We start from the raw sequence: 26304 nt of genomic DNA on the forward strand, positions 1-26304 counted from the left end.
CCAAACTAAAGGGGGGAATGCATCAGTTTTGAGGAGGCGGTGAATATCTTGCATGCCTGGCAAACCTTTTTCGACGATCCTGGCAACATAAAAAATAGGAAATCAATTAATTTGCATATATATTGGTTAATTTTTATTTTAGTTTTAAGGTTAATGTTAACACCTAGGTGTGATTTTTGCTGTATACTGGTTATAAGTTCAGACAACTTTAAAATATTTAAATTCAAATGTCCTGCATTCTAATTCTTTCAAACATTAATGACCTGAAGCAGATCCTAATTGGATCGAAAAAGTTTGTCTCAACATATTTCATTTAAATATATTTTTGTGCTGGTGTTTTTCAAGGTTTTGTGGAGTTATTTAAATTGTTTATAACCAGCTTTGTAAAGATTTAGAAGTGACACCCATTACACATGAAACAAAAGCAATTTTAAAACCACTAGGTTTTTCTGGCATATCCTGTATATGTAAATTATATATAGATCTATATAATTATAGTAGTAATTTTCATTATTAGAATTTGTATTTTACATAACATTGTCATGTTTTCCATAAATAAAATGAATTTAAATATGCATTTAATGGATATTTTCAATAGAATTCATATTTTTAGATAAGCTAAAGGTCAAAATAAACTACAGTATTGTAATGATATGATGCTTCACTGGAATATATAAACATTATTTAATTTAATCTAGTATTTTTTGGCTTTCTTGCCATCTTAAAAGAAATGAAAAAGATATCACTTAAATTGTTTAATTTTTCAAAATTTTAAGTTTTCTTGTTGAATAAAACTATGCATGGTTTTGAACTTGTGTTTTGAAAAAAAAAAGTTTTTTAGTAATTTTAATGTATGTATTTTAGTAATGAAGTTATGTTATTTTCTTTGTGGTATGGTCATTAAATTAATATTTACTTTGCTGATTATAATAAGTATTATAACAATAAATTGAAATAATTTTTTTATTTCAGTTATATCATGACTGGATCGTACAACAATTTCTTTCGCATATTTGATCGTCATACAAAACGTGATGTTATGTTAGAAGCTTCCAGAGAAATAGCTAAACCAAAGACTGTTCTTAAACCCAAAAAGGTTGTTTTTCACTTTATATTACGTCTTAATTAATAAATAATAAACATGATTTTGATTTTGATTTTTTTTTTTTTTTAATGTTAGGATTTGAAAATGTTTTTATTCTCCATTTTAACAATTAACACATCTACAACAAATTTTGTGGAATTAAATATTTTTTGTTTCAGAAAATTCCAACTACTAAAATTTTGAATTAATAATTATTAGTATGAATTCCATTACATTATTTAGAAAGTTTTTACATTCTAATTACTTCTTAGAGTACAGTTGAAATGATAAGAACTTATTCATTATTTTTATTGTTAATACAGAGTTTAAATAATGAATAGCACTATAGGTTTTAAAGTTTTAGCATCTTTATTGCATATTTTGTATAACAATATAAAATTATCATACATAATTTATTGCGTATTGTTTCCAGTTTCCCTGATGTCTTGGGAGCCAAAGTGGCAATACATAAGCAATATAACAGGGCACATTTTTCAACTTTAACATTGGTCACAGTGCTTATGTTGTTATCATTGTCGTTGGTAATGCATGCCGACAGCATTTACACCAACTCAAAAAATTACACTGTTTCTTAAAGTTGGTACTTTGATAGCTCTGATGACACTAGACAATTATCAATAGTTGAGACAACTGATGTGAATGTGTTGGAAACCAAAAGCTAATAGGATTGGGAGATTTTCGATAAAAATCTGTAGTTTTTCAAAAAATGTTCGTATTTTTAATTGCTTTAATAATGGAAAAGAATGACAATTGAATTACAGTATTAAATATTGTACTTCAATTGTAATATTAAATATTGTAATTAATAGATAAATAAAACTCACTTACTCGAGCCTCTAACTGGTGTGAAAACTAGGGAACTATTATCGTTTGAATTTGTTTTAAAATTTTGTAACAGTGTTAAAGAATAAGGAATCCAGCCGTTTTACCTGAGGAAGAATGCAGAAGGTGTTCAGAAAATGTTTGTTTCTTTGATTTTGTTTTTGTTTTTTTTTCCACACTGGTTAGAGGCTTGAGTAAGTGAGTTTTATTTATCTATTATATGCACCCTGGTGTACGTGACAAAGTAATATTGTAATTAGTTTTTAGTTTTAAAATTAACTTATTGCTTGTATTTTAATGAATTTTTATCTTTAAATTTGTAAAGTTTTATGCACATCCACCTTCTGGATTCAATTTTTAATTACGTCAGCCTGTTATATCCAGTAGTTTTAATTGTTATTCTTTGTTAACTCTTAACTGAAGTCAAAACATGAGCATTGATTCTTTCTTCAAGGAACTTTATCTCAATAAAGTGTAAGTTTTAAGCAACACATAAATTCGGATATATTTTAAAATAATTAAATAAATAAATAAGGTAAAACATAGTGAAATAACTGGGGTTATATATGGGGTGAATAGCTTTGCCATTCAATGGCATGCCAGCTGATTTTTTGTAAACTTTGCTCATTAATATATTAGAGTGCCAAGTTTTAAGGTGTTTGATTATTGGTGCAAAATTATATACTTTTTGAAGATTGTTACTAAGAGAGTGTGAATTTCTCTCTATTTTTAGTGTTAAATTATTTTAATCAATAATTTCTGTTTTAGCATTAAAAAAATATACGGAAAGTTCAACATTATCAAATTTGTAGGTGGATATTTTTATGATGTAGCTATATTTATGAGAGTTAAAAAAAATTATTTATTTATGATAGGTCTATCTGAATAAAATGACAGAAAAGCCCATCAAGTTTTCTATTGATTAAAAAAAGTGATTGATGGTGATTTGCAAGTGTAATTTTTGAATTCAGGAACAATTATTTACATAAAATCTTTTTTCTATTATGAGATTATTTGGATGTTAAAAATTTTACTTGGGGAGTAAACTTTCCATCACTATGAATTTATTATAAGATTAATTGCTTTATCACAAAAATATTACAGCTACTATGAGGATTGTCTGCTTATTATCTATGTAACATTTATGTCAAATCTAATTATAATAATTGTGTATTACATTTATTCCTTGATTTTTATATTGAATTTTATATTGGTAGTAAATCCATTCTATTGATTTAGGTGTGCACAGGCGGCAAGAGGAAAAAAGACGAAATAAGTGTAGATTGTTTAGATTACACTCGAAAAATTCTTCATACAGCATGGCATCCTCAAGAAAACATAGTTGCCGTTGCTGCAACTAATAATTTATATCTCTTCCAAGAAAAGTTTTAATAAATGAAAGAAGGTACAGATGAATCAGGTAATTTTATAAATTATTAAAATAAAATTTGAAATTCAGTTAAAAAACTCAAAAGGACAGATGATTAAAATCTATTCAAATTCCTCCCTATTGATCAGAAATTTGAATTCTTGAAATTTAAAGGCAGCTTCCATTTGTGGAATGGATCTGTCACTCATCTGACAGTTGGACTATCAGATTAAATTCATCTATGTGAGTAATCTTCATTCCAACTGGCAGTTCTTCAAAATATTTGATAATTCATATTTGCACTTTAGAAATAAAATCCCTAAATACAGTCAAACCTGTTTTTATGCGGGGGATAGGAACTGCATTTAAAAAAAACGCATAAAAAAAATCACACGAAACTTCACGAGGGGCTATAAAAAATAGTTTTCGCAACACAATTTAAAAAAAATATTTTTTTATGCGGTCAATAGGGACCGCATAAAAAAAGTCTCACATAGAAAATAACTCAAAACCGTACGAAATAGAATTTATTGACAACAGATGTCAGCACTTGACTGCATCGTCTGGTCTATCGTCTGTTTTACATATTTTTGTCCAGGTGGTGTTTTGTTGACTTAAAAAGTAAATAATTTCATTTTTCGCATATTCATGCAATAATATTACTATAATAAGTGCATTTATGCTATAATAAGTTTATTTAGCTATAATAAGTCAACGTGAGACATGACGAATCGCACGAGACTAGTCGCCAACTATACCGCACAAATAAAAAATCGCACAAATAAAAATCGCACATAAAAAGAGCGCATAAAAACAGGTTTGACTGTATTTTTCAATTACTAACAATTGGCTATTTCTGTTGGTTTTCTTTCTAAATATTTATATTGAATAGACGTCACTTCTCAGATTTATATAGTTTCTTCAAATTTTTTGTGTGTTAGATTTATATTTCTGTAACCTATGTCTTAATCTCGATAGTTATTTATTTATTTATTTGTGAAATTTTCATCTGTCATTACATATACAGTAGCTTTCATCTAACTAGTTTGCTTGCTACGGTATTATAGTAGATCGGTATGTTTTTAAGATTTTTCAGTTTATTTACATATAGTAGATTCTCGATGAGTTGAACTTAATTTGAAATTCTTGCTAACTCAAATTTTATTTTTGTCTTGACTTAACCTTCATAAACTCAATGCTAGTACTATAAATCTAGCCTATGTATTATTTCTAATAATAATTTTTTTTATGAAATTTATATGCGTTTGTGTAACTATTTAAAGCAGGGGTCACAAACTGGCAGCCTGTGGCCCATTAAGGTTTCATATAAGGCCTGATGCCTTCTTGGTTTTTTTTCTAAAAATCAATGTTTCTAACATCTTGTGGAGATTAAAACAGCAGTGGCGTGCTGTCATTGGAAGTGGTGGAAGCACTGCTTTCCTTGTATTTTCTAAAATATAAATTCATACTTGGTGATTATTTTCATATTTTAATGTACTTTGAATTAATTAATGCAAAATGCAATTTGTCTTCAGAAAATTAATTAAACATAATTATCGCCATCGGACGAAAATTAACAAATTAATTAATGCAGTTATAATAAAATATTAATTTTATGTATCTTATTACAAATTTTTATACTACATGTGAAAAAAACAATAAGATTGCTATTGTATATTCGAATATCAGTGGCGGAATGGAAGCGCTGTATTGTCAAAACCTGGTCAGCTTCCATGGCAAAAATAACTGAATGGTGTAAAACAGCCAGATTATAGGCATTGGCACATGCGCTTTACAGAGCACCGACCTCACCTGGTTTAGCTAGTGGAAGCTACACACCAAAATATCGTATAATGCTTTTAACAATGCATTATACGATATTTTGGACATTATACCCCTTAGCCACTGGTAGGGAACTATTTGACTACGTGGATTGTTTAAGATTTAAAAAGTGAAGAGTATCCAATGTTATTTTTATGTATGTTTCTTTGCAAAGTTATATTTAATTACAATTTTCTTTTAATTATACTGTAATTATATTGATAGATTTTCAGACATAAAATCTTTAGAATTTTTATTACTTTTAGATGTTATTAACTTTAATATTATGAAAAAAACAATTTTTTCAAGCGTGTTTTAATTCTTTAAATTAAGTAAATTTTATGGAAAATTTTTTGATTTATCTAAATTATGTTGTGAACTGCAATATTTATATTTGTGTCTGGACTATATTGACAAGTAACTCTTAAACATAAAAAGTATTATAATTCAAAAACTTCAAGACACACTGTAAATTATCAGACTTACTTCTACTCAAACCGAATAGTGCTAATTATAATTAATCATTAATTATAACCTATTATAATTAATGACAATTCAAACAAAGATGTACTAAAAGAATTATATGATTTAATATCATTAATTTTTGCAGTACCATCTACCAGTGCGTCTGTTGAGTGCAGTTTTTTGACCATGAAGAATATTCATACATTGGCCAGGAACACTCACTCAGTCAGAGGAAAAATTGTTGTCACTAGCATTGCATTTGATAGAAAAAGAGCTTTCAAATACATTGATGGAGTTGACGACCAGTGACTTTTATGATAAAGTAATTAATGACTATTTGGCAATTTTTTCCACAAAGAGATAGTTTATAAAAAATTTTAAAAAAAAACAAGTTTTTCTATTATTGTTTGTATCATATCAATTTGTATTATGTATGTATTATTTGTATTTTAGAACTAAAACAAGTAAAACGGCAAGGCTGTATTTCAGACAAGACTATGTCTCGGAGACTCACTACTAAGTGGGATCACTTCGACGCTCAAGGCGGGTCTCGTTCTCATTCTCCATCATCTTTGGTATCACTGGTTTTGAGTGCAATCATTCAAACTTTGCTGGCCAGAGCCACGACCATGAGGTCTTCCACGATGCATTTTCATTGAAATTAACCTATCGAATGATGAAATTTCTCTCTGTTGCATGATATTCCAGGTTGAATTTTTGTCAATGCGAAAATTTCCCGTTTTTGAAAAAATAATGGTGACTGTTGTATAATTTGCAATTATTTTTTTATTTTGCACAAACGAAATATATATATATTAATAAATGTAAAAAGAAAACATAATTCTATTTTGGAAATTAGTTTTAATATAAAATTATAATGACGTGCCATCTTGTTTCAAAAAGTTCCAATATGAAATGAAATATCTCCAGTCAATCGGTCGAGGTTAGCATGTGGTGACCAGAAAAATGTGGGGAATAACACAGGACAGGTAAATGGGTTTTTTTTCAAAGATTTGCTTGTCAAAATTCGATTTAGCAACATTTGCTTTTCAAACTTCCCAATGCATGTGTTTGTCAAAATTCGATTTCACAATATTCATATTTCCAACTTACCAACTAGCAATGCATGCACAAATCTCGCACTACTGCCTGTTTGTAGAGAGTGTTGCCATTTTGTATTTTATTATGTTTCGGTTCTCGGTCCTCTGATCCCCTGACTACCTACGAATCTTTTTCTTATGCGTGCATGATTTGGGCACCTAATATTCTGTGCCAAATTTCAACTCCTGACATTACTCCTTCATACCTGTAAGCTGATAAGACAGCAGGCAGTGCAATTTTATAAACAAGACATAGTCTTGTCAATACATAAATTGTTTATTTTTGTCATTTCCAGTATTTGTTTAAAACTTTTATGGAAATGTGATGTACTGGACAAGTCTGACCCGTCATGAAAGACGCAAAAAAATGGTTAATTTAGAGAAAAATTTATTAGTTTAGTGTAAGTAAAAATCATTGTAGTCGAACACCTATTGTTTATATCAGACTGCAATGCAGAAATCATAAATCGCAAAAGAAAGTCATCCTATGATCAGTGGAATATCGAATTCATCTTCGATTTTGACTTTTCTTGTGTTCCAGGTAAGAGTCTCATTATGCTTAGTAATGAGGGACCAGCCACTCGGGAAGTATGATTGAGGGAGAATGACCAATCAAATTGGATGAAAGAAAGAACGGAGATTGATATAATCCCCAACAATCAAGGACACCTCACACTTAATTAATGTTCCAAATAACCAATGTGTGTGTGTCAATGTGCAAAAGAAAAATAGTTTCTCGTCTATTGTGCCAACCTGTAACCTGTGCCACTTCAGACTTAGACTGTGTCCCCAACGCCAACAGACGAAGTCTCCCTGTGCCTTACAGACTTGTCAACGCCACTGTCCCTGTGCCACCTTTGATCACCAACAAAGAACCACATCAACGCCCAGGACGTCTGAACGGCTGATTGTCCTAAAGCAAAATATTTTGTACAGATACTTGTTGATGTTGGTTTTGTCAGATATTTGTCGTCTTTGTCTCTTCTGCCACCACGCATGTATGAATGGACCCTAGACACATCACTGACATGCAATTAACTGATTGCTCCTGGAAATTTCTTACAGAAACACAGCTTCCCTATCATCAAATGTCACGGCACACCACTGAAACAGAAAAAAAATTTCAAACTTATAACTGTTTATGTAAGTCATAAAGGCCTGACAAAAAAGTGTGTCTTTGTTCGAGCTATGTTTTTTTTAATGCATTAAGGTATAAAATCAAAAGAAGAAATTTTTGTAAAATTAACTTAACAAATGAACAAAAGATACATTTTATATTGAAGTAATACTTTTATAGTAAAGAACATAGCAGAAGTCTGAACAGCTCCATCAAAATTTCCAGAATTACAGTGAATTTTATCTATTTAAAAGTATAAAAGACTTGAAGTAATATAAATTACAATGTTTTTATGTAAAAATTTTATAAAAGTAATCTTTACACAAACAATAAACAAAATTTTATAAATATAATTTGGATTTTTGTGATAAATTTTCTTCTTTGAATGACAAAAGTGTACCCTTTAAATTATATTTTGTAGTTAGGAATAGACTTAGTTTCAAATTTCACAATTGTTATTTTTTGGTGTAAGGATACCTTCATCTTTCCTATTTTGAAATGGGAATTTTGGTTTAAGTTGAAAAATAGTGTCCTTGATTAAGAATCATTTTGTTTTTTATCATTCAGTTGGACATAATGAAAGAAATAATCTTGAAATTGATGATGATGATTTGCAAATTTTAGGGAGAAATAAATATGATTTTTTTTTTGTAAGTAAGTATAACATAATTTGACATCATATTAGTTTTTAAAATGAAAGTTTTAATAAAATTACTTTTATTTTTCAGTTTTTCATCGCATACTGGCAGATATCAGGTTGGAGAACATCGATTTGAACACAATTCCATAAATCTGTTATATTAGCAACAATGGACCCAATACTTCTATATTGCTGATGTGAAAAGTCTCGGAGTTGCAAGAAAATGCAACCGGTATAGTAATAATTGTTTTAGTTAATGCAGCTGGTGGTCACAAGTGTTCAAAGTGAATTGTGAAGAGAATAATGCCTCCATCAATGTGATTATTTGTAACAGATTGTCTTGTGGATCTTTGGGCTATTCATCCCAACTTACCTTCCTGTTATTCCTGTGCCTTCTGCTCATATTTTAGGCTTCACAGGGTTTGCCCATTGATCTTCAGCAGTTGTGTCCACTCTCAGCAAGCCAAAGTCACTGATGCCTGCCGGAGATACTCTGTGATTATCTCCTCCCTAACCTAGTTTGCTGCCTCCCTTGTGCCATTTGTGTATCACTTCTCGAATTGTGAAAAATTTGTAAACAAAACGTGTGATGATGTAACTATTGATACAAATTTCGGAGAGAGTGTTGCATATGAATGTATGTGCAGAAGTGATAGGATTTGATTGCGTGATTGCAAGAACACATCAAACTGTAAAAAATGTAAATAATAAAAAGAAAGCTTGCATGATTTTTAAAATGGAGCATTTTTTCCTCGGCCTCTCACATGCAAAGTTCGAGTGAGTATCCGACGTTGCGAGCACAATGAATTCTATTTTGGGGCCATAGCTTAATTACGAGGGTTCCATGCCAAGCATTGTGGCATTTGGAGGGAGATTGATTCTTGTCAGGAAAGAAGCCATAATGTTTTGTCTTCCAATGTGTTCATACCAAGTCATTTTAGAAATAGTTTGTCAACCATTATCATAAAAATATCCAGACAGGAAAATAAAATCGATTTCATTGGTAAAGGCAGTCCAAGAATGTAGTTACACATCTGTTTGACATTCAGGCAGTTATTTTTTCTTGTATATTTATGCAAATGAACAAGCAGTATGTCAGATAAATATTAGGCTAAAAGTTTAAGTACAAGATGTCCAAATAAGTACTTTAACCCTCTGATGCAGTAAACATTTTAAAGTGTTTCTTTTTCAGAACCTTCAAAGCACAAAGTATCTGTTATATTAGGGTTAAGTGGACTTTATAAATAAAAAGCTACACATGTATAGGCAATCATATTTTTAAGTTAAAAGATTATAGTACAAAAATATTTAAATTTATGGTCACAGCATTCCATTTGAAAAGAAAAATTATACTTCAAAATTTCATACAATTATAGTGAAATGTGTGCATCAAAGGATTAAATTATATGCTGGCATTATTATGAAATTTATAGTTCTTATATGGACTTCTTGTATAAATAACATTCAAGATCTAAAATGTATTTAAAATTTTATATTTTATAGAACATTGTAAATTATAAAAAGAGAGCATATTCATAAATCCATCATTTTAGTCGTAGAAGAGTGCAATAATATATCTTAATATAGAACGTTTAATAAAGACTTAGTATAATTAACTTTTATTTCATGTTCGAATTTATATGAATTTCATACGTCATCGTCACGTTCTATCATCGGTCCAGGATACGAAATGCCGTGTCCGTTTAAAAGAAACAACAGTTTTCGACAGCTTATTTATATCGAAATTTGCACTCGTTTTTAAGACGGAACATAAAGTTCCCAATATCGAGATATAAAGTATCCACGAGTGGAACGGCAGCTACGTAAATGATCTTTACACGATACATTTGTTCCCGGCCGAATCTGGCATTTTATTAAAAGCATATTCACCTGACAAACTTCTTGTTATAATCACTTGGCATTTTCAGAAAAACCGAAACAGACTGTCGTTATCAACCGTGTCCAAAACTATGTGTTTCCTAGGTTTTTTCAATTCTGTACCTACATTGCATACATTACCAATGTTTCACAATCAGTCAATTTCTGCTCAATAGCAGTTCATCCTGTGACAATGTATAAAATATATCATTGTTGTGTTATAAATCAGATGCAAGATAAATATGAAAAAAATTATGAAAATAAAACTTATCCCATACAAAATTGAGTATTTTTCTTTTTTTAAGGATGGCACAACTTAAAAATCAAATCAGATATACTTAGAATATGCTTTCAAACAAAGGGGGGGGGTGAAGAAATTTTTCGTAAACTTTAATATACTATTCAGTTGTGGAATGTACAGTATTATAAATCGTAAGTCATATTGGTTATAGTTAATTGGACTTTATTCCATACTTTTGTTTATGGGTTCTACAGTCAGAAATATATTTTGTACATGTACTGTACATGCTGTGCAAAAATTATTTCGATCCCGAGATAATCAAATTCACAAAATAATTATATTTGCCAATTGTTGAAAGTTCAATAATAAACATATTAAAGTATTTACATTCTAAACGTAAAGATAGATGCATAAATTAAAAAGTTGAATCATTTTAAACAAAGTAAGATTGAACAAAAGTATGGAGTACTGATGATTAATATTGTGTAGGGTTACCTTTGCAACTATTACAGCCATAATCCTTCATGGAATCGTAGAAATAAGTTTTTCATAGTTCTGGATCGACCTCTCTCCGTGATTCTTTGACTGTCTTCAATAGTTGTAGCTCCTCTTCAGAACAGTCCAAACATTCAGGGTCGTGCGGTAGTCTCAGTATGATGAAAGTGTTCGAAATGCCGCCCCTTAAATGTTTTTTCTTTAAAATAACCTTCGATTGTGATTTTAAAAAAACCTGCACAAAATGTACGAATACTATTTTTATTTTGAAAATATGAACTATATACTATAAAGTATTGATATCAACTACAGTTTTACTCTTCTAACTTCAGCAAATTCGTTAATTATGGATGTGTAGTTTAGACTGGCAGCCAAGTAGATTCAATAGAAATTAATGATAGATTTCTAAGTTTTGTTTGGCTTATTGAACTTCGTAAGTAGTGTTTTATTAATCTTAATTACAAAGTATTAATTACTCATACCATTTATCTTGGTTCCGAGGCTGATCACCTTAAGCAGGTTCTACTGTATTTCTATTTTCATATAAAATTTCAAATTATATGTCTGCAAACACTTCAAGTTTATTAAACATTAACTAAATATCTGATGAAAAATATGCTTCTTCCGAAATTCGTTAAAATTTTATTTAAAAAATAAGTTAATTAGTTTATTTAAAGTAATAAATTTTAAGTAAAAATAATTAATTCTTGCTGTATTCATTAACATTAAGATAATTAAAGGGGCAGGATTAACTATATACAGGGTTCCTACTCAAATTTTTGTTTTAAATTCCATGACATTCCCTGACCAACTTTGTACGATTTCTCGGACAGTACAGCACATTGACAAAATAAAACAGCATACCACTTACTATGCAAATATGCTATTGCTTCTTTGACCTTTTAGTCAGTTATTTTTTCTAATTAACAGTTACAGAATATATATAATTGCCGAATAATTAAAATTAAAAATAAAATGTTCTATTAAATTAATCCACAGCCATAAATCTATGTGGCTTTAAAAAAAGTAAAAAGCCATTATTTATTGATCCACGTACAGTACAAAAGTATATATTTATTGAATTTATCTCTTAAGAAATTTCCTGGACTTTATAAAATATTAATAAAATCAGAATTGTATTCATAACAAAATCACATAACAGATGGCGCCACATACGATTCTATTTATTATATCGTAGTTAAAAATAAAAGTTATTTTCTAAATAAAATCTCACGACAGCCGAGAAAGTTGCGCAACTCGTTGCCGGGTTTTTTGACTATAAAAAGAAAATTAAATCGTTCGTTTCGAGCAGTAGGCCCATCACTTTTCTCCATTTCCATACAAGAACAACTATAATATTTTGATTCCTTGGTGTATAATACATACACGATATTTTTTGAGGAGTAGGTAAATTCATAAAATTCGCTTATTTAATATACAAATCACTTTGATTAACGGTTACGTAACTAAACTATAACGCGCATATTTCATTTAACCAACGTCCGATGAGGTCAGGTAACCGCTTTTAAAATGGCGTCGGATAAACGAAATATTACGAAATTTAGCAAAAATTGCGCTGTCGGTCAATCGGAGAATACTGGACCAACGAGAGGAATGAGTTGTAGTTTTGGGGGTGGCGAGGTAAAGATGACGTTCGATTATAGAAAATCTTGCTTCTAACCCCTTGTGGAGAATGGAAACCGAAAGCGGAGGGTGGTAGGAGTCTCTCGATCCCAATCCGTCATCATTCCAGGGATAGAAACGTAAAAAAATGCAGATATTAAGCCTTAAAATTCAAAAAGAATCCATTATGTCAATTGCATTCGAATTCGTTAGGCGCTTTCTAATCTCCATAGAAACGGCAATTGTTGCCGTTTCTATTGTTGCAACACGATTTTGCGTCACTTTGCACGTTTTTCGCTTGCTGGACGGACGTGTGCGCTCTTTGCTCCTGTTTTCGCTGTTTTTTTGCCTTTTTTCAGTGTTCTTTGCTACCCGAAGTGGTTTTAAGAAGACTTGTGGACGCCGACATTACACCAGGTAAGATTTTAATTAGAATTTAGCTAGCTGTAAGATTTTATTTTCGTTTCGTTTAGTCCAAATTTTGGAGACGACACGGTCGGCCGTATTTGCGTTTAAACCTGCCGTCGCTTGTGAACTAGGACTTTTAAACGAGCCGCCACATTGGAAAGCGACCAAAGTGCAGTAAACATATTAAGTATTTGCTCATTTCGTAATTAATTCATTTATATTTTATTAACACGGTCAAAGAATAAGGATTATGTATAGAAATTCAATTAAAAATTATTTAATACTAACTTTAAATACGAATTTTAACTAAAATATACTCTGGTAACTTTGATGGAGGGAGGCCGTATTCTGAAGCATGGGTTGTCCTTCGACAGGTCAAAGATTTCGCCCTTTGACTTCCGACTGTTCCAAGCAATTTATGTATTAGTTACAACGCTTTTCAATAGCTTATTTTGCCGACGGCCGGATGGCCGAGCGGTCAAGGTGGCAGCCTACCGCTCTGGGGGACCCGGGATCGAATCCGAACGGGTCGAATAATCCCCAGGAATTTTTCGGGGGTGGTCCGTTCGGATATGTCGGGCCCCGTCCCTCACCACCCGGTCGCCCCATTGTGGGCCTGGCCGAACCCATAATGGGCCTACTAAAAGAGGCCCTCTTAGTGCCCACAGGGCGGAAAGAGTTAAAAAAAAAAAAAAAGAGCTTATTTTGCCAGAATTAAATTGTATGCAAACACTTCTAATACTAATACACTTAGCAGTTATCTATACAGGCTGGACACAAAGAATTCTTTTCCTTAAGCTCTTTGTCTCTTTCCACAAGGTGCAGTCTTTTCGGAGTGCAGTCGATCTTCCACACTTACGTAACCTTCTGTCAATGCTTTCTGCCACTTAAACGTTCGTGTCTCGAATGGCGAGTTGGGCTGTGGGCACGTTTCGCTTTTTCGTACGTTTGTCTTGTGTTTTGGTCGACTCATTGGCAATTTCTTTGCACGAAACCCTTTTAAATGCCGTCGTTGCGTTTATGTGACGTACACGTTAGGGTAAATTGCTCTAGAAGGAAACACTTGTTACGACTTGGGCTCGAGTGCCTTTTCCTCGTGGCTACGTGCGGCGTGTCTTTGATTTACTGTCGTACAAATACAAATTACACGTAAGAGAGTTTCTTCGTTCCGGGTCAGTCGTCTCTACTGCAAATACAGTTGGAACGTTCTAGCAATTTCCGGTAGGATCTAACGCGAGCTATCCGAATTCCGATTCGTAGTGAGTATAATCGGTCCCAGAAGACATCTCGGCACGTCGTTCGATGGTCAGATTCGAATCTTTTAGATTTAAAAAGGCAGCTGCGGTGAGCATTTTGCTTTTTTCGGAAGAATTTAGACATTAATTTAAGCTTTTGTTTTAATCGACTAATTGCAATTTTTTTTTTCAGAGTGAAGATGTTGGAGTGGTTTCGCCGGAGGTTTCGACGGAGGAATGCGGTGGCGCCGGAGGGAGGGGTTCTTTGAACGACGCGGAACGTGTCTGTCGTTCCGTGCCGTCGGAGGAGCGGGAGCTCGACGAGCGAGAGGCAGCGGGTGAAGAAGACCTTCCCCAAGTGCGCGTGGCGTGGCATCCTCCCGGAGTCGGGATCATGAGACGCTACACCCTGGGTCCAGTGCACTTGGCCAAGGTCTTCGGGAGTCATCCGGCCACAGACCTTGCTGTGGAGGATGTAGAAAATGACAACTCCTCCGAGTTGACATTTTCTGGTTGGTCGCGTTCTGCCCATTCGTCCGCGACGGCGACGCCACAGCCTTGCCGAAGTCGGAACGGGGAGGAATCGGAGGAGAGAGCCGCCGAAGTTGAGGGACCGTGCTGTCCGTGTCCGTTATGTCGCTGCGGACGGCTGCGGTTCCCTTGGCTTAGGCGGTGATCCTCTTCGATTTCCTCTTTGACTTTCTTATCGGATTCGTCACTTTTCACCCGGACTCGACAGCTTTTCCCGGACGTGACTTCTCTTACCCGGTCGTGACCCGTGGACTTGTCTCCCGAACGTGACACTCGGCCGACGACAACGGATTTGACTCCCGATTCTGACCATCCGGACGTGACACGTTTCTTCACCGACGCGACATTCGGCCGACCTTTCTTCCCAAACGGCTGTTATGAGAATTGGGCTTCCGGTTAGGGTAGGTTAGGTTAGGTTAGGCTAGGCTAGGTCAGGTCCTTCGCTCTTCTCATAACACTGTTCGGGAAGAAAGACTGTCTGACAAAGGTAATAATCTTCACCTTAGGTAATGAATGAATCAACTTTTCCTTTTCTCACTGTCTTTGTGTTTTGTAGGAACATTTGGGAGGAGATTCTTCTCCCTCCCCAACTTTACCCGAAGAGGACCAAGTGGACATGTGAATATTTTCCGAAATCTTCGATGGTAAGAACTCTTTCAATTCATTTTTTAACACATCTTATTTTCGTATTGTAATTTACTGTTTTTCTGTTTATAGACATGCCGAAGACGTTCTTCGATCACACACACACACACGGACACAACATCACTGTACACGAAGATATACACCGTTTAACCTTCACTCGAATTCTCGCACTCACGCACTTACACGTCAAGCGTCTCGTTCTCTGTAATCCGACACAATGAAACAACCCGAACACTCGCTTCCCACAAATCCAACCCCTGGGTCCTCGTCCCGGGAAGTGGAAACGCCAATTTTAAAGATTAAAACACTTTAAAATTGGTGGCTGAAGGGGCTCTGGTAATCACAACTTGCATGGATTAAATGGAATTTCATACATTCGCATCAATAATCGCTTTGTGATGAATTTTTCTGTTAAATCTCTGTAAAATTATTATGGTAAGAAATTATCTGCGCACAAATTTCATATGAGAGGTTGCGTATATATATAATGTATTTGTACATCAATAATACATCATAGTAATTGAGTATCACAATTATATCCAGTCCAAAAGGATAAGCTTTACAAGTGCTAAATTTTATGATTCGGTTGCAAAATATCTGTTTAGTTATTCAAAGTTTATGTATATACATGACTTTTTTTTTAAACTCTTTCCGCCCTGTGAGCACTAAGATGGCCTCTTTTTAGAAGACTCACAATGAGGGTCAGGGCCCGACATATCACCCCCCCCCCCCGAAAAATTCCTGGGGATTTTTCGATTCCGGGTCCCCCAGAGCGGTAAGCTGCCACCTCGACCTCTCGGTCATTCAGCCTCTGTATATACATGACACTGCTCATCATAATGAAGCTTTGTAACCGATTGTGTATGCTATTCAGCGATAAATTTCTCAACTGATGGCGCAGTTAAGGAACTTACACTTCCTGTTGTTGCCAGTGTGAATATTTCTAGAAATATTGTTTATGGTGTTTTGAGATAATGAATGAAAATTTACATCCCAAGCAAACGCTGAACAGTATATTGTGTTAATTTCATAGGTCAACTATCCAATGACCCCAACAGTCCAGAGTGAGAAACACCATTACTTTCTCACAAATTTCAAGAAAATATAAAAGATAAAATAGAACGATACAATCGATATAAAAGACGAAATCCAAATAACTCTTCCAAAAATGTTAAAAAACAAAAAGATAGCTGAACCATCATGTAATCATTCCACAGAGGAAAGAAGCACCCAGGAACCAGCATATCACTTACAAAATAATGCAACTGAAACCCCGTTCTATATTTATTAATAATATATCAAAAGAAAAAAATGCTAGTGACATCCAAACAATAGCGAATGTAGGGAAAAAATGTTCAATTGCCGAATTAATGTTTAATGCCCGAACAGATAATAAATAATAGTTAATAAATAAATAAAGATTAATTTCTTATCATTTTACAGGGGATTAATAAAGAAGTGAAAATTGTGGTGCGTTGAAACGACTGATAAAAGAAAAACAAGACAGATTTCGTGTATATTTATGTATATTTATGATATTTTAAAAAATAAGGACGTGTTTACCAAACCGTTAGTTTATTAATACAACTACAAGGTAAATTTCAACAGAGGAAACATTAGTTTATGCTGATCAATGAAACTAAAACAGGGATTTCTTAATAAAGATCTATGTTTCCAATTTGAAATCGATGTACAATATCTACAGTTGTGAGGATATTTGATATTTCGGGACCGGCGTAATTCTATTATTGTACCATTTAATTGTATATATTGTACTAACGAATACAAATAAATGGCTACAAAGAAATATAGTTAAAACAAATCTTGCCAGATATTTTCAAGACCCAATGTTTACAAATATTAGATGCATTATTGACTAATTAAACCCTTCCCAACTTTTATATGCTTTAAAAGCGTTTGTGTAGGTGGATATACGTAGTTTGCGTTAGATAAATCCAAATGTCCAAAAATCAATGACGGTCCATTTTTTAATTGTTTAAAAACGTTATTTCTGACGTATTCGTCTAATGGATCTGGAAATTCCAAATCTTTAAATTTGTTTTTCTTGATACTTTAATTTTGTTTCAATATCTTACAAATTAAAATAATTTTCAGGCATCGTTCACTGTCCGTCGTTTAATTACGACTAACCGGAAGACACAAAGCGGAAGTCCAAGCAAGTCTTTTATACAGAACATGCGCGTGTTTTTATTTCTCCACCAATGTAGTGTATCAGTATATTACGAGGAATGATACATGTAACGATAGAAATCTGTAAAATTCAATTTGAGGTAGGAACTTTTTTTATTTGTAACGTAATCGGAAAGGTACTTTTAATTGTGCTTTAATTGTACTTTTAAAGGTACTTTAAAATGGCTGTGTTTTTAAAATACATTTAAGAGTTAAATAATTATAACATTAAGTTTTTCTCCATTCCTTTCAACAAACTAATAAAATTTTTCCATTTGTGAAAATTTCTACGTAATTCAAAAGTAATTTTTAATATATATTTTACACAGCATTGTTAATATTATTTTGAAGGTTGCGGGACGTATTAAATTACAGTAGAGCATCGATTATCCGACTCAATTGGGGACTCGGGTTGGTCGGATAACTGAAAAGTCGGATAACCGAAAAGTATGAAAAAATACATTATTAGTATAGTGTATTAGGCCTGGTTTAAATACTAGCCTCCCTTTCATGGTCGAGCCAGTGCTGCCAGCTAAAACATGCAAAAATTTAACAAAAATAATATGAAAGTAGCCAAGACATAACCAAATATTGTAGCGCCACATCACTAGCGGACATTTGAATTTGCCGACTAGAACGCGGTCGGTTAACCGTAGTCGGTTAATCGGGGGGTCGGATAATCGATGCTCTACTGTACTTGAAAAATAATTATAAAATAAATCTTGAAATCGACTTCACTCTCATCATGAACATAACACCTGCACTCCAAATGTAAGTTTGTATTTAAATAATATAAAATGTATAACTGTATATAAATATATATTTTTAACAATTGTATTAAATCACAAATTTTTTGTTGTAGTAACTGTAACACTCCTGTTAAAAATACGGGAAAAAATTTATAAATTGTACCAACTTATAATAACGCATCAGTTTTATAATATGTAAGTTTCTATGTTTATTATTTTCCAATTTACGTGATCATAAATACTGTCGGAAACCTCAACGTTTTTTGTAATTTCCTTAACAGCACTGAAGAGGGGTTGGAAAATAAACCAACCCGAAATGCATATGGATAAATAAACTAAGTTTCCCTAACCGTTTGCTGTTGGAGCGTCTACCAATTTCATTACTTGGTTTACAAAGACAATTCACACAAGATTAATTTCACAGCATCCACACCTTCTACGTTAAGGACTAAAATATTTTTGTGTAGTGGTTTATATAGTGTATATCCAGATTACAGTTGAGTTGCTGGTTTTCCTGTGTTATAGGGGCCCCAGCTCAAGCATACAAATGCCAAATTTTGCTTTGTTCTGATTGCCGTGAAAAATTTTTCGGGTCTTTTTTTCTTATGATTTTGGGGCCCCCGTGGGCCAGGGGCCCGGTGCAGACCGCACCTACCGCACCCCCCTAGCTACGCCACTGGGGAGGGATACGATTTTCTTCACCATCTTTGAAAGCTTAATAACTCCCGTGATTTTTGTCGAAAATTTCTGAAATTTTACACGGAGGTTTGTATATTATGGGATCGAAATTAGAAGCTATAAAATTTTGGTGGTTAAAGATCGAGGGGATAGAAAGATAAAGGGATTCGTGTGTCGTATCTCGAGTAGGATCGGACTTAATGACGATTTTACTGGTTATTAGCATTTACAATTTTTTATAAAACTCTCCCTGCCCTCAAAATTAAGCTTTCTGCCAATGTATATTTAAAATATATTTTATTTAAAAAAATTTTTTATATCGGATATTAGCACTATCAAAATTTTAAATATTGCAGGAAAAGTTAAACAAGACCACCCCTAAATACTCTGGGTTTTTCGACCCGTATCGTCGATCCTGGGTCCCCAGAGCGGTAGGCTTCCACCTTAACTGCTCGGCTATTTGACTTCATGGGGCCGGTAGTAGAGCGAGTTCCCCTTTTTTTATCTTCCCAGATCCCTTTTCGAGATATGTGTAAGAGTACAAATAAAATGCATAGAACGTTTTTTGGTGCCGGGAGGCGGCCGATTTCTCGTTCCTCCTTTTTGTCGGCTAACAGGTCCGTGAGACCTGCCCACGTCAAGATGGCGGTTCGGAGGAGTTACGCGTTACGCGAGTGGATGCGAGTGGAGGAAGTGAATGGGTTCGACGGTAGAGCGGCGGATGATGACATTCGAATAAAGGACATTACAACGGATAAAACAATAACAATGATTTATTGAAGCTAACAGGACAATTACAAAAGGGGCGCGCGAAGGTCGCCTATTTCTGGATTCGCGGAGGGAGAGTTTACATAAATTCGGGTCATACCTCGTGATCCGGGTCGGTCTTCGTAGTCGACAATATTTCGTCGATTATCGGCGGTTCCCCTCGATTTCGTCTGCACGCGCACAGGCCAAAAGACAAACGTAACCGACCCCCCTTTTCTCCGTCGTCGCCCTTTTATTCTCTCGATCACGAGTTCCAGATTCGCCAACCCGCGTTTTTCGACTCTGGTTCCTCCTGATTCATTTTTTCTTTCTTTTGACTCATATCCCTTTTCCTTCTACTCGCGCGGAAAGGGATGTATCATTACCGGCTAAATTCCGGTGGGTCCGAATTCTCACACCACCTTGGGCTTTCTAAAATCGAAGCTGTCCCTGAAGGGCAGGTTCGATTTTTTTTTTCTTTCGGGGAGGATGGCTATTTTAAGCGCGCTGTCTCTCCCTGATTGGTGATTTATAGGCGACGTTAATTAGTCGCGACACTGATTTATATGGCAAATTTTTTTCACGATTTACCTGGGACATTAACAATCTATTGATTTCGCGACAATCAAAGATTAATCGGGCGCTCGTTACAATAAGTTGTTATGTTAAACCAACCACGGTGGGTTTGGTAAACAACAACGGTGTTCCCGGAAGTAGGGTTGTTTCCTAGCTGGCACGTGGTGCAGACGTAGTTTCCTTTCGTCACTTGGGCACGAGAGTAAAGTTCAAGGTCTTGAGTGTTCGTTATGTCCTCTTGTTGATGGGAGTTCGTTGACTTGTGCTACCTGGTTGGCGTGTTCGCTTGTTGTGAAGATCGAATTTAAACAGGACCTTGAGGGCTGGAGGATTCCGGTGAGTGGTGTCTTGATGTAGTTTGTTGTAGTGTGGCGGTGTCGTCGTGCGTGGAATTTGGTGCAGTGATTAATTTTGGTGGAGGGTCGTCATAGTCTTAGTCCGTTGCGGCGAGGGTGTCGTCCTATTGGTACTCACAAAAGTTAATTACAAACAGTCATTTGAAATGAGAGGTCTATTTAAGTTCGGATCGAGGTACATATTACAAAGAGTTAATAAATGGGGTTACTCTCCCTCAGGTCGCTAGGATGATAAAATCCTAACTTAAATCTAAATGGGATAAGCTAATACGTTCTTATAATTCGAAACGTTAAAATTCGATTAAATTCGTTAAAATGGCTAACTAAAATTCGAATATATGGAATATTTAATATAATAGATGATATATATGGTTATATGATTATATTATAGTCAAAACCTTCGAACGAGAAAAGTTAAACAAAAAGGCCTTAAAATGGTAGCGTTAATACGTTCGAACAACGGCACGTGGAGGTTAGTTGTGTTATATCGCTCCGGGGAGTTTCCTGTAACGGTGTGTTACTTCCCGGAAGCGGGTTAGCTTCGCGTTCTTAGTCTAATTCTCGTCAGGGGATGACGGTCGGCTTGTCGCGGGGGAAACGAACCGCGGGATGCGACTACGATTTTGGTTTGGCCGCGTCATTACCCATGGCTGTTCGGGGACAGGGCCGCGGCTACGTAGCGCGTATGGAGGCGTACTTTCTTGTTCCTCGGTTTCCGATTGTTCGCGTTCTGAGTCCCCCGTGCTCGGTGTCCTCCTCCTCTTCTGCTTCCTCGCGTTCCCTTTTTGGTTCCGTTTCATTGCTGGGATTAGATTGCTCTTCTGTTAGTGAAGGGAGCACGGTCGTTAATGCGTCTTCGACAGGTGATGCCTCCGATTGATCGACGGTCATGTCAGCGTCATTCCGCTGTATTTTCGGTCGCTTAATCTTCCTATGGGCCGTCTTTCTTCGGCGTTTCTTTTTCCGATGTGTCATAGCGTCCCTGGGGAAAGGCGCTCGGAGCGTTCGTATTTGACCTGGTTCGGGAGGACGTCTCTCTTGACTCTTGGATCCTTTTATCTTCCGTTTTACGGGTTTGGAAGGTGAACAAAAGTGAACGACCTTTCCATCCGGTAGAATCACCTGGCTATTATGGAAATCGAGATTCAATCGCAACGTTTCGAGAATGTCTCGCCCTATTATGCCGTCACACGGAGAGGTGATCTCTGCTCGAACGATTCTGCAAAACTGAGGGAACTTGTGTCCCCTTAATTTAAAGATGGGAACCGCCGTGCCTACGGTCGGAACGGAATTTCCCTGTGAACCTGCCATCTTCCCTTTGATACCAAATTTAACGGGCGCTTTACCCTTCAAGTTGTTTGCTAGATTAGTTGATATAAGCGTGCCTTCCGCTTCGAGATCAACGCGCATCTTCACAGGAATATTATTAATGTAAACTAAAATGATAGGTTTAGGTCTGGAAGAGGTTCTCGTTAATCCGATCCTGCCTTTCCACCTCGTCTCAGGGTCATCGGACAAATCTGTTTGGGGTGGAGAAAGGTTCCTACTCGATTCGGTAGAGTGTCGCTGTTGCTTGGGTACAGGATAAGGGGAGTAATTATATCGAGGTCGCTGACCTTGGATGCTTCGAATAATACCTGTCCATCCGTTCCGATTTTCTTCCATAGGTTGCGAGCTATTTTGATCGATTTCGCTTTCGCGCCTCCTGGGAAGTTCATTTCGTTGACGCGTAGGAGAAGCGTTACTATTAGTATCTCTGCGATCGCGGGGGTTCCGGTTCCTATAGTTTTGACTAGTATTAACTGGGTGGTATCCTCCTCGCTGGAGAGGCGGATCATTCTGATTCCCTCGATTAATTCGTTTCCCTGGAGGGGTTCTAGCATTATTTGTCGATGAGGTTCGGGTTAGTCTTTCCACTCTGGCTGTAAGTTCCTGCATAGCCGACATTAGTTGAGCTATCTCGTCCTGTGAGGGGGAGTCTGTCACCCGCTCGCTATCTCTGACTGTTCGCACTATTCCCCGCGGATGAGAGGTGAGCTGTTCGATCGTCTCCTCACTGATCGCTGCGTTGAGCGCCTCATCAAAAGTTTCAGCCTGGCGACTCATTACTCTCTGGCGGATCCTTATATCTATTCCGTTAAGAAATTGCGCCTTTAACCGTTCATCTAACTCCTTTCTTTGAATGCGCTGAATAATAGCGGCTTCTGCGGCGTCTGCTCCGGGCTCCGGCGTGATCTCGATTTCCATCGCGAGCGCTTGCAGTCGGGCGGCGTACGTTTGTACGTCCTCGTCCCGTTTTTGGACGCAGGTATAAAATTTACTAAGCCTAAACGAATAAGGTTCCCTTTCGAACCGCGCGATCATTAAGCGCTTGAACTCGTCAAATTCATCAACCTCTTTAATTCTTCTATCCTTCCGTACGAATTCTCGAGCTATCCCGGTGAGTTTGAGCTTGGCTACGGCCAGCATTTGGGCCTTTGACCATGCCGCGACTTTCGTTACGTCCGCTAACGAGTCAAAAAAATCCGTAACTCGGAGACCTCCCGTTTCTCCGGAAAATGCGGGCAGGAGTGGAACGATTCCGCCTAACCCTCCTAGGGTGAGGGGATTCGGATTCGCTTGAGCTGGTCCTGCCGCGGGTTGCGGATTGCCCTCCATTTTTCGCAATAGGTCTAATTAGTCCTAATTTTTCTTCCTATAATCTAGGTCTCTACCTCGACTGGAATGGTCCCTTTTTATTCGAATATAATCCTTTCCGCTCTATCGATATTTCGAAGGAGTCGAACCCCACTCCTGACACCAATTTGTGGGTGCCGGGAGGCGGCCGATTTCTCGTTCCTCCTTTTTGTCGGCTAACAGGTCCGTGAGACCTGCCCACGTCAAGATGGCGGTTCGGATGAGTTACGCGTTACGCGAGTGGATGCGAGTGGAGGAAGTGAATGGGTTCGACGGTAGAGCGGCGGATGATGACATTCGAATAAAGGACATTACAACGGATAAAACAATAACAATGATTTATTTAAGCTAACAGGACAATTACAAAAGGGGCGCGCGACGGTCGCCTCTTTCTGGATTCGCGGAGGGAGAGTTTACATAAATTCGGGTCATACCTCGTGATCCGGGTCGGTCTTCGTAGTCGACAATATTTCGTCGATTATCGGCGGTTCCCCTCGATTTCGTCCGCACGCGCACAGGCCAAAAGACAAACGTAACCGACCCCCCTTTTCTCCGTCGTCGCCCTTTTATTCTCTCGGTCACGAGTTCCAGATTCGCCAACCCGCGTTTTTCGACTCTTGTTCCTCCTGATTCATTTTTTCTTTCTTTTGACTCATATCCCTTTTCCTTCTACTCGCGCGGAAAGGGATGTATCATTACCGGCTAAATTCCGGTGGGTCCGAATTCTCACAGAACGTTTTTTAATAAAAATCCAGCAACGAGTTACGTAACTTTCCTGGCTGTTATAAGATTTTATTTTAAAACTTTTATTATTAATCATAACAAACAGAATTGTGTGTGGCACCATCTGTTATCATATATTATTTTGAAATGTTTATATCATTTATTATTATTATAAAATGGCAAAAACCCGTTTTCTGGGTAGTGAACAGTTTTATAAAAAAAAAAAATTGTAAATGCTAATAACCAGTAAAATCATTGTAAGATTATATAATTTTAAATCAAAATAACACAGACATGCATTATTTCAAAAAATAAAAATTTTATTGGATGGCAACATTTTTAAATTAAAAAAAAATTAAAACATTTTTTAAATAACATTAAAATAAATTAAGAAGAAAAGGTAGAGAAAAATCGAATCTAACGGTATTATTTACACAATTTGTTACTAAATTAATTTACCACTATCTTAATTTCATCCTCGAACATAAAAAATAAATTAAAATTATTAAGTAATGTACTTTCGAAGGACGAACGGAATTTGCAGAACTTATTATATAATCCACAACGTGTATTTTCCACCCCATGTTTCTCTGGGTGTAACTCTGAAATATAAAAGTCCGTGTTTACATTTTCTTAGTATTGTAAACGATAGTATAAACTGTAATTAATCCTTTTGAATAATTACAGTTACACGTAATTACCTGATAATACACGACGTCGGGAACAGACGAATCCGGAGTCCAGTTCAGAATTGTGGCTTCTCCTTCCTCGCATTGAAATAGTAAAGAATTCCTAAACTTGGCAAAGTTGACGAAATTGTCGGCTTTTCTCGGTTCGGAATTATTGTTGTAAACCCAAGAACACAATCTGCCCACTACAATACGTAATATTAAAAATGACACATTAGTGTTATATGGAATAATTGGAGGATTCCTTTATACAGAGGAAATTATATTTTAAATAATAATATTTATGAAAATTTCCATTTATTACGTTTAAAAATAAGTGTTTTGGTTCCAATGCAGTTTAGTGAATTTCATCTTTCCATCGACGATTATAATTTCATTCAATTATATACCGTTTTTATTTGTTTTCTACCTAGGATTACAGTGTAAACCGGCATTACTTCCATTTATTACAGTACACTAATATTTTATAGAAATCAATGAAGATAAATAACATCCTTTTATATAATATTTTTGCTTTCTTATAATTACTTGCTGCAAACATTTTACAAAATCCAAAACTGAAAAATAATAAATTTGTTGGATGTAGACAATTATTTAACCAAAATACTAGCCATAAACCTGGTGTGATTGTTGCACATTTATCTTTGTAATTTTTTAACTTTTTCTTTGTTACTTTTCGTTACATCTAATAATTTTTTTATTTTGTTTATAAATCTTTTTGTAAATTACTTTTGAAATGTTTTTTAAAATGTATTTACCATAAGAGAATCTTAATATGCTTATAGTATTTTATAACAATTAAAAATTTTGTTTAAATTTCTGTATCATCATGAATTTGAAAGGGCTAGATCCTAAGTGTCGGATGGCCCGGTGGCATATCTGGGATTTTGAGAATATGGGTGCCGACCGAGGCAGATTTGGGAGGAACCGAGTTGCGTGCCTCTTTTGTATTTTGGAGAACGTTACTCAATTACCTTAGGATTATTTTAGTTAGTTAATTTTACCTATAGTAATGCGTATTGCACGACTTTAAATATTTTTATTTTGCAGTAACAAAACTGATTTCTTTGCTGTCGACGGGGTGCCGTGGTACTGTAAACGTGTCCTTGGATATGCCCTGGGAGGATCTTTACGGCATTTTGCTTAAGGAACTAAAATTTCTAGTTATGCCACTGACCACAACTTGCCAAAAAAATTTTTGGCCATAAACATTTCAGTGATCATTAGTGCAGAAATGATTCCAAATATAACAAGATATGTGAAAAATGTCAGAAGTTATTATGGTTGGTTGGTAGGTTGGTTGCTGTGTTTTGGCACAAGGGCCCCACAGGCCATGCTACATCACCAGAAGTTATTATCAAAGCCCTAGAATGGTTATATATAAGAATTGTTATGCTAAGCAACGAGATAAAAATATAAATGACT

The 26304-nt window shown here is 35.4% G+C and overlaps 2 protein-coding genes across 4 annotated transcripts in view; one reads left to right on the forward strand and one right to left on the reverse strand.

Annotated features, from left to right (window-relative positions):
- LOC136986091 (protein phosphatase PP2A 55 kDa regulatory subunit-like) overlaps positions 1 to 9176 on the forward strand; it is a 127574-nt gene extending 118398 nt beyond the window's left edge. For 2 of the 3 annotated variants that reach the window (XM_067283554.1, XM_067283556.1), the window contains exons 8-10: positions 973 to 1096; positions 3167 to 3347; positions 8528 to 9176. In XM_067283554.1, the coding sequence (XP_067139655.1) occupies positions 973 to 1096; positions 3167 to 3319 (277 nt within the window). In that variant the 3' untranslated portion in view covers positions 3320 to 3347; positions 8528 to 9176. Of the gene's footprint in view, positions 1 to 972; positions 1097 to 3166; positions 3348 to 8366; positions 8468 to 8527 lie in introns of those variants that run through there. The other variant, XM_067283555.1, reaches the window with a different exon arrangement.
- Positions 9177 to 24533: 15357 nt separating this feature from the next.
- Positions 24534 to 26304, reverse strand: part of LOC136986087 (protein Skeletor, isoforms B/C-like) — a 32327-nt gene continuing 30556 nt past the window's right edge. Inside the window, exons 15-16 of the mRNA XM_067283548.1 lie at positions 24892 to 25064; positions 24534 to 24792 (exon numbers count right to left, since the gene is read on the reverse strand). Coding sequence (XP_067139649.1) covers positions 24652 to 24792; positions 24892 to 25064 — 314 coding nt within the window. The 3' untranslated portion in view covers positions 24534 to 24651. The remainder of the gene's footprint in view (positions 24793 to 24891; positions 25065 to 26304) is intronic.

Source organism: Centruroides vittatus, unplaced genomic scaffold (genome assembly GCF_030686945.1).
Source record: "Centruroides vittatus isolate TY-2023 unplaced genomic scaffold, ASM3068694v2 contig_990, whole genome shotgun sequence".
NCBI lineage: Eukaryota > Metazoa > Arthropoda > Arachnida > Scorpiones > Buthidae > Centruroides > Centruroides vittatus.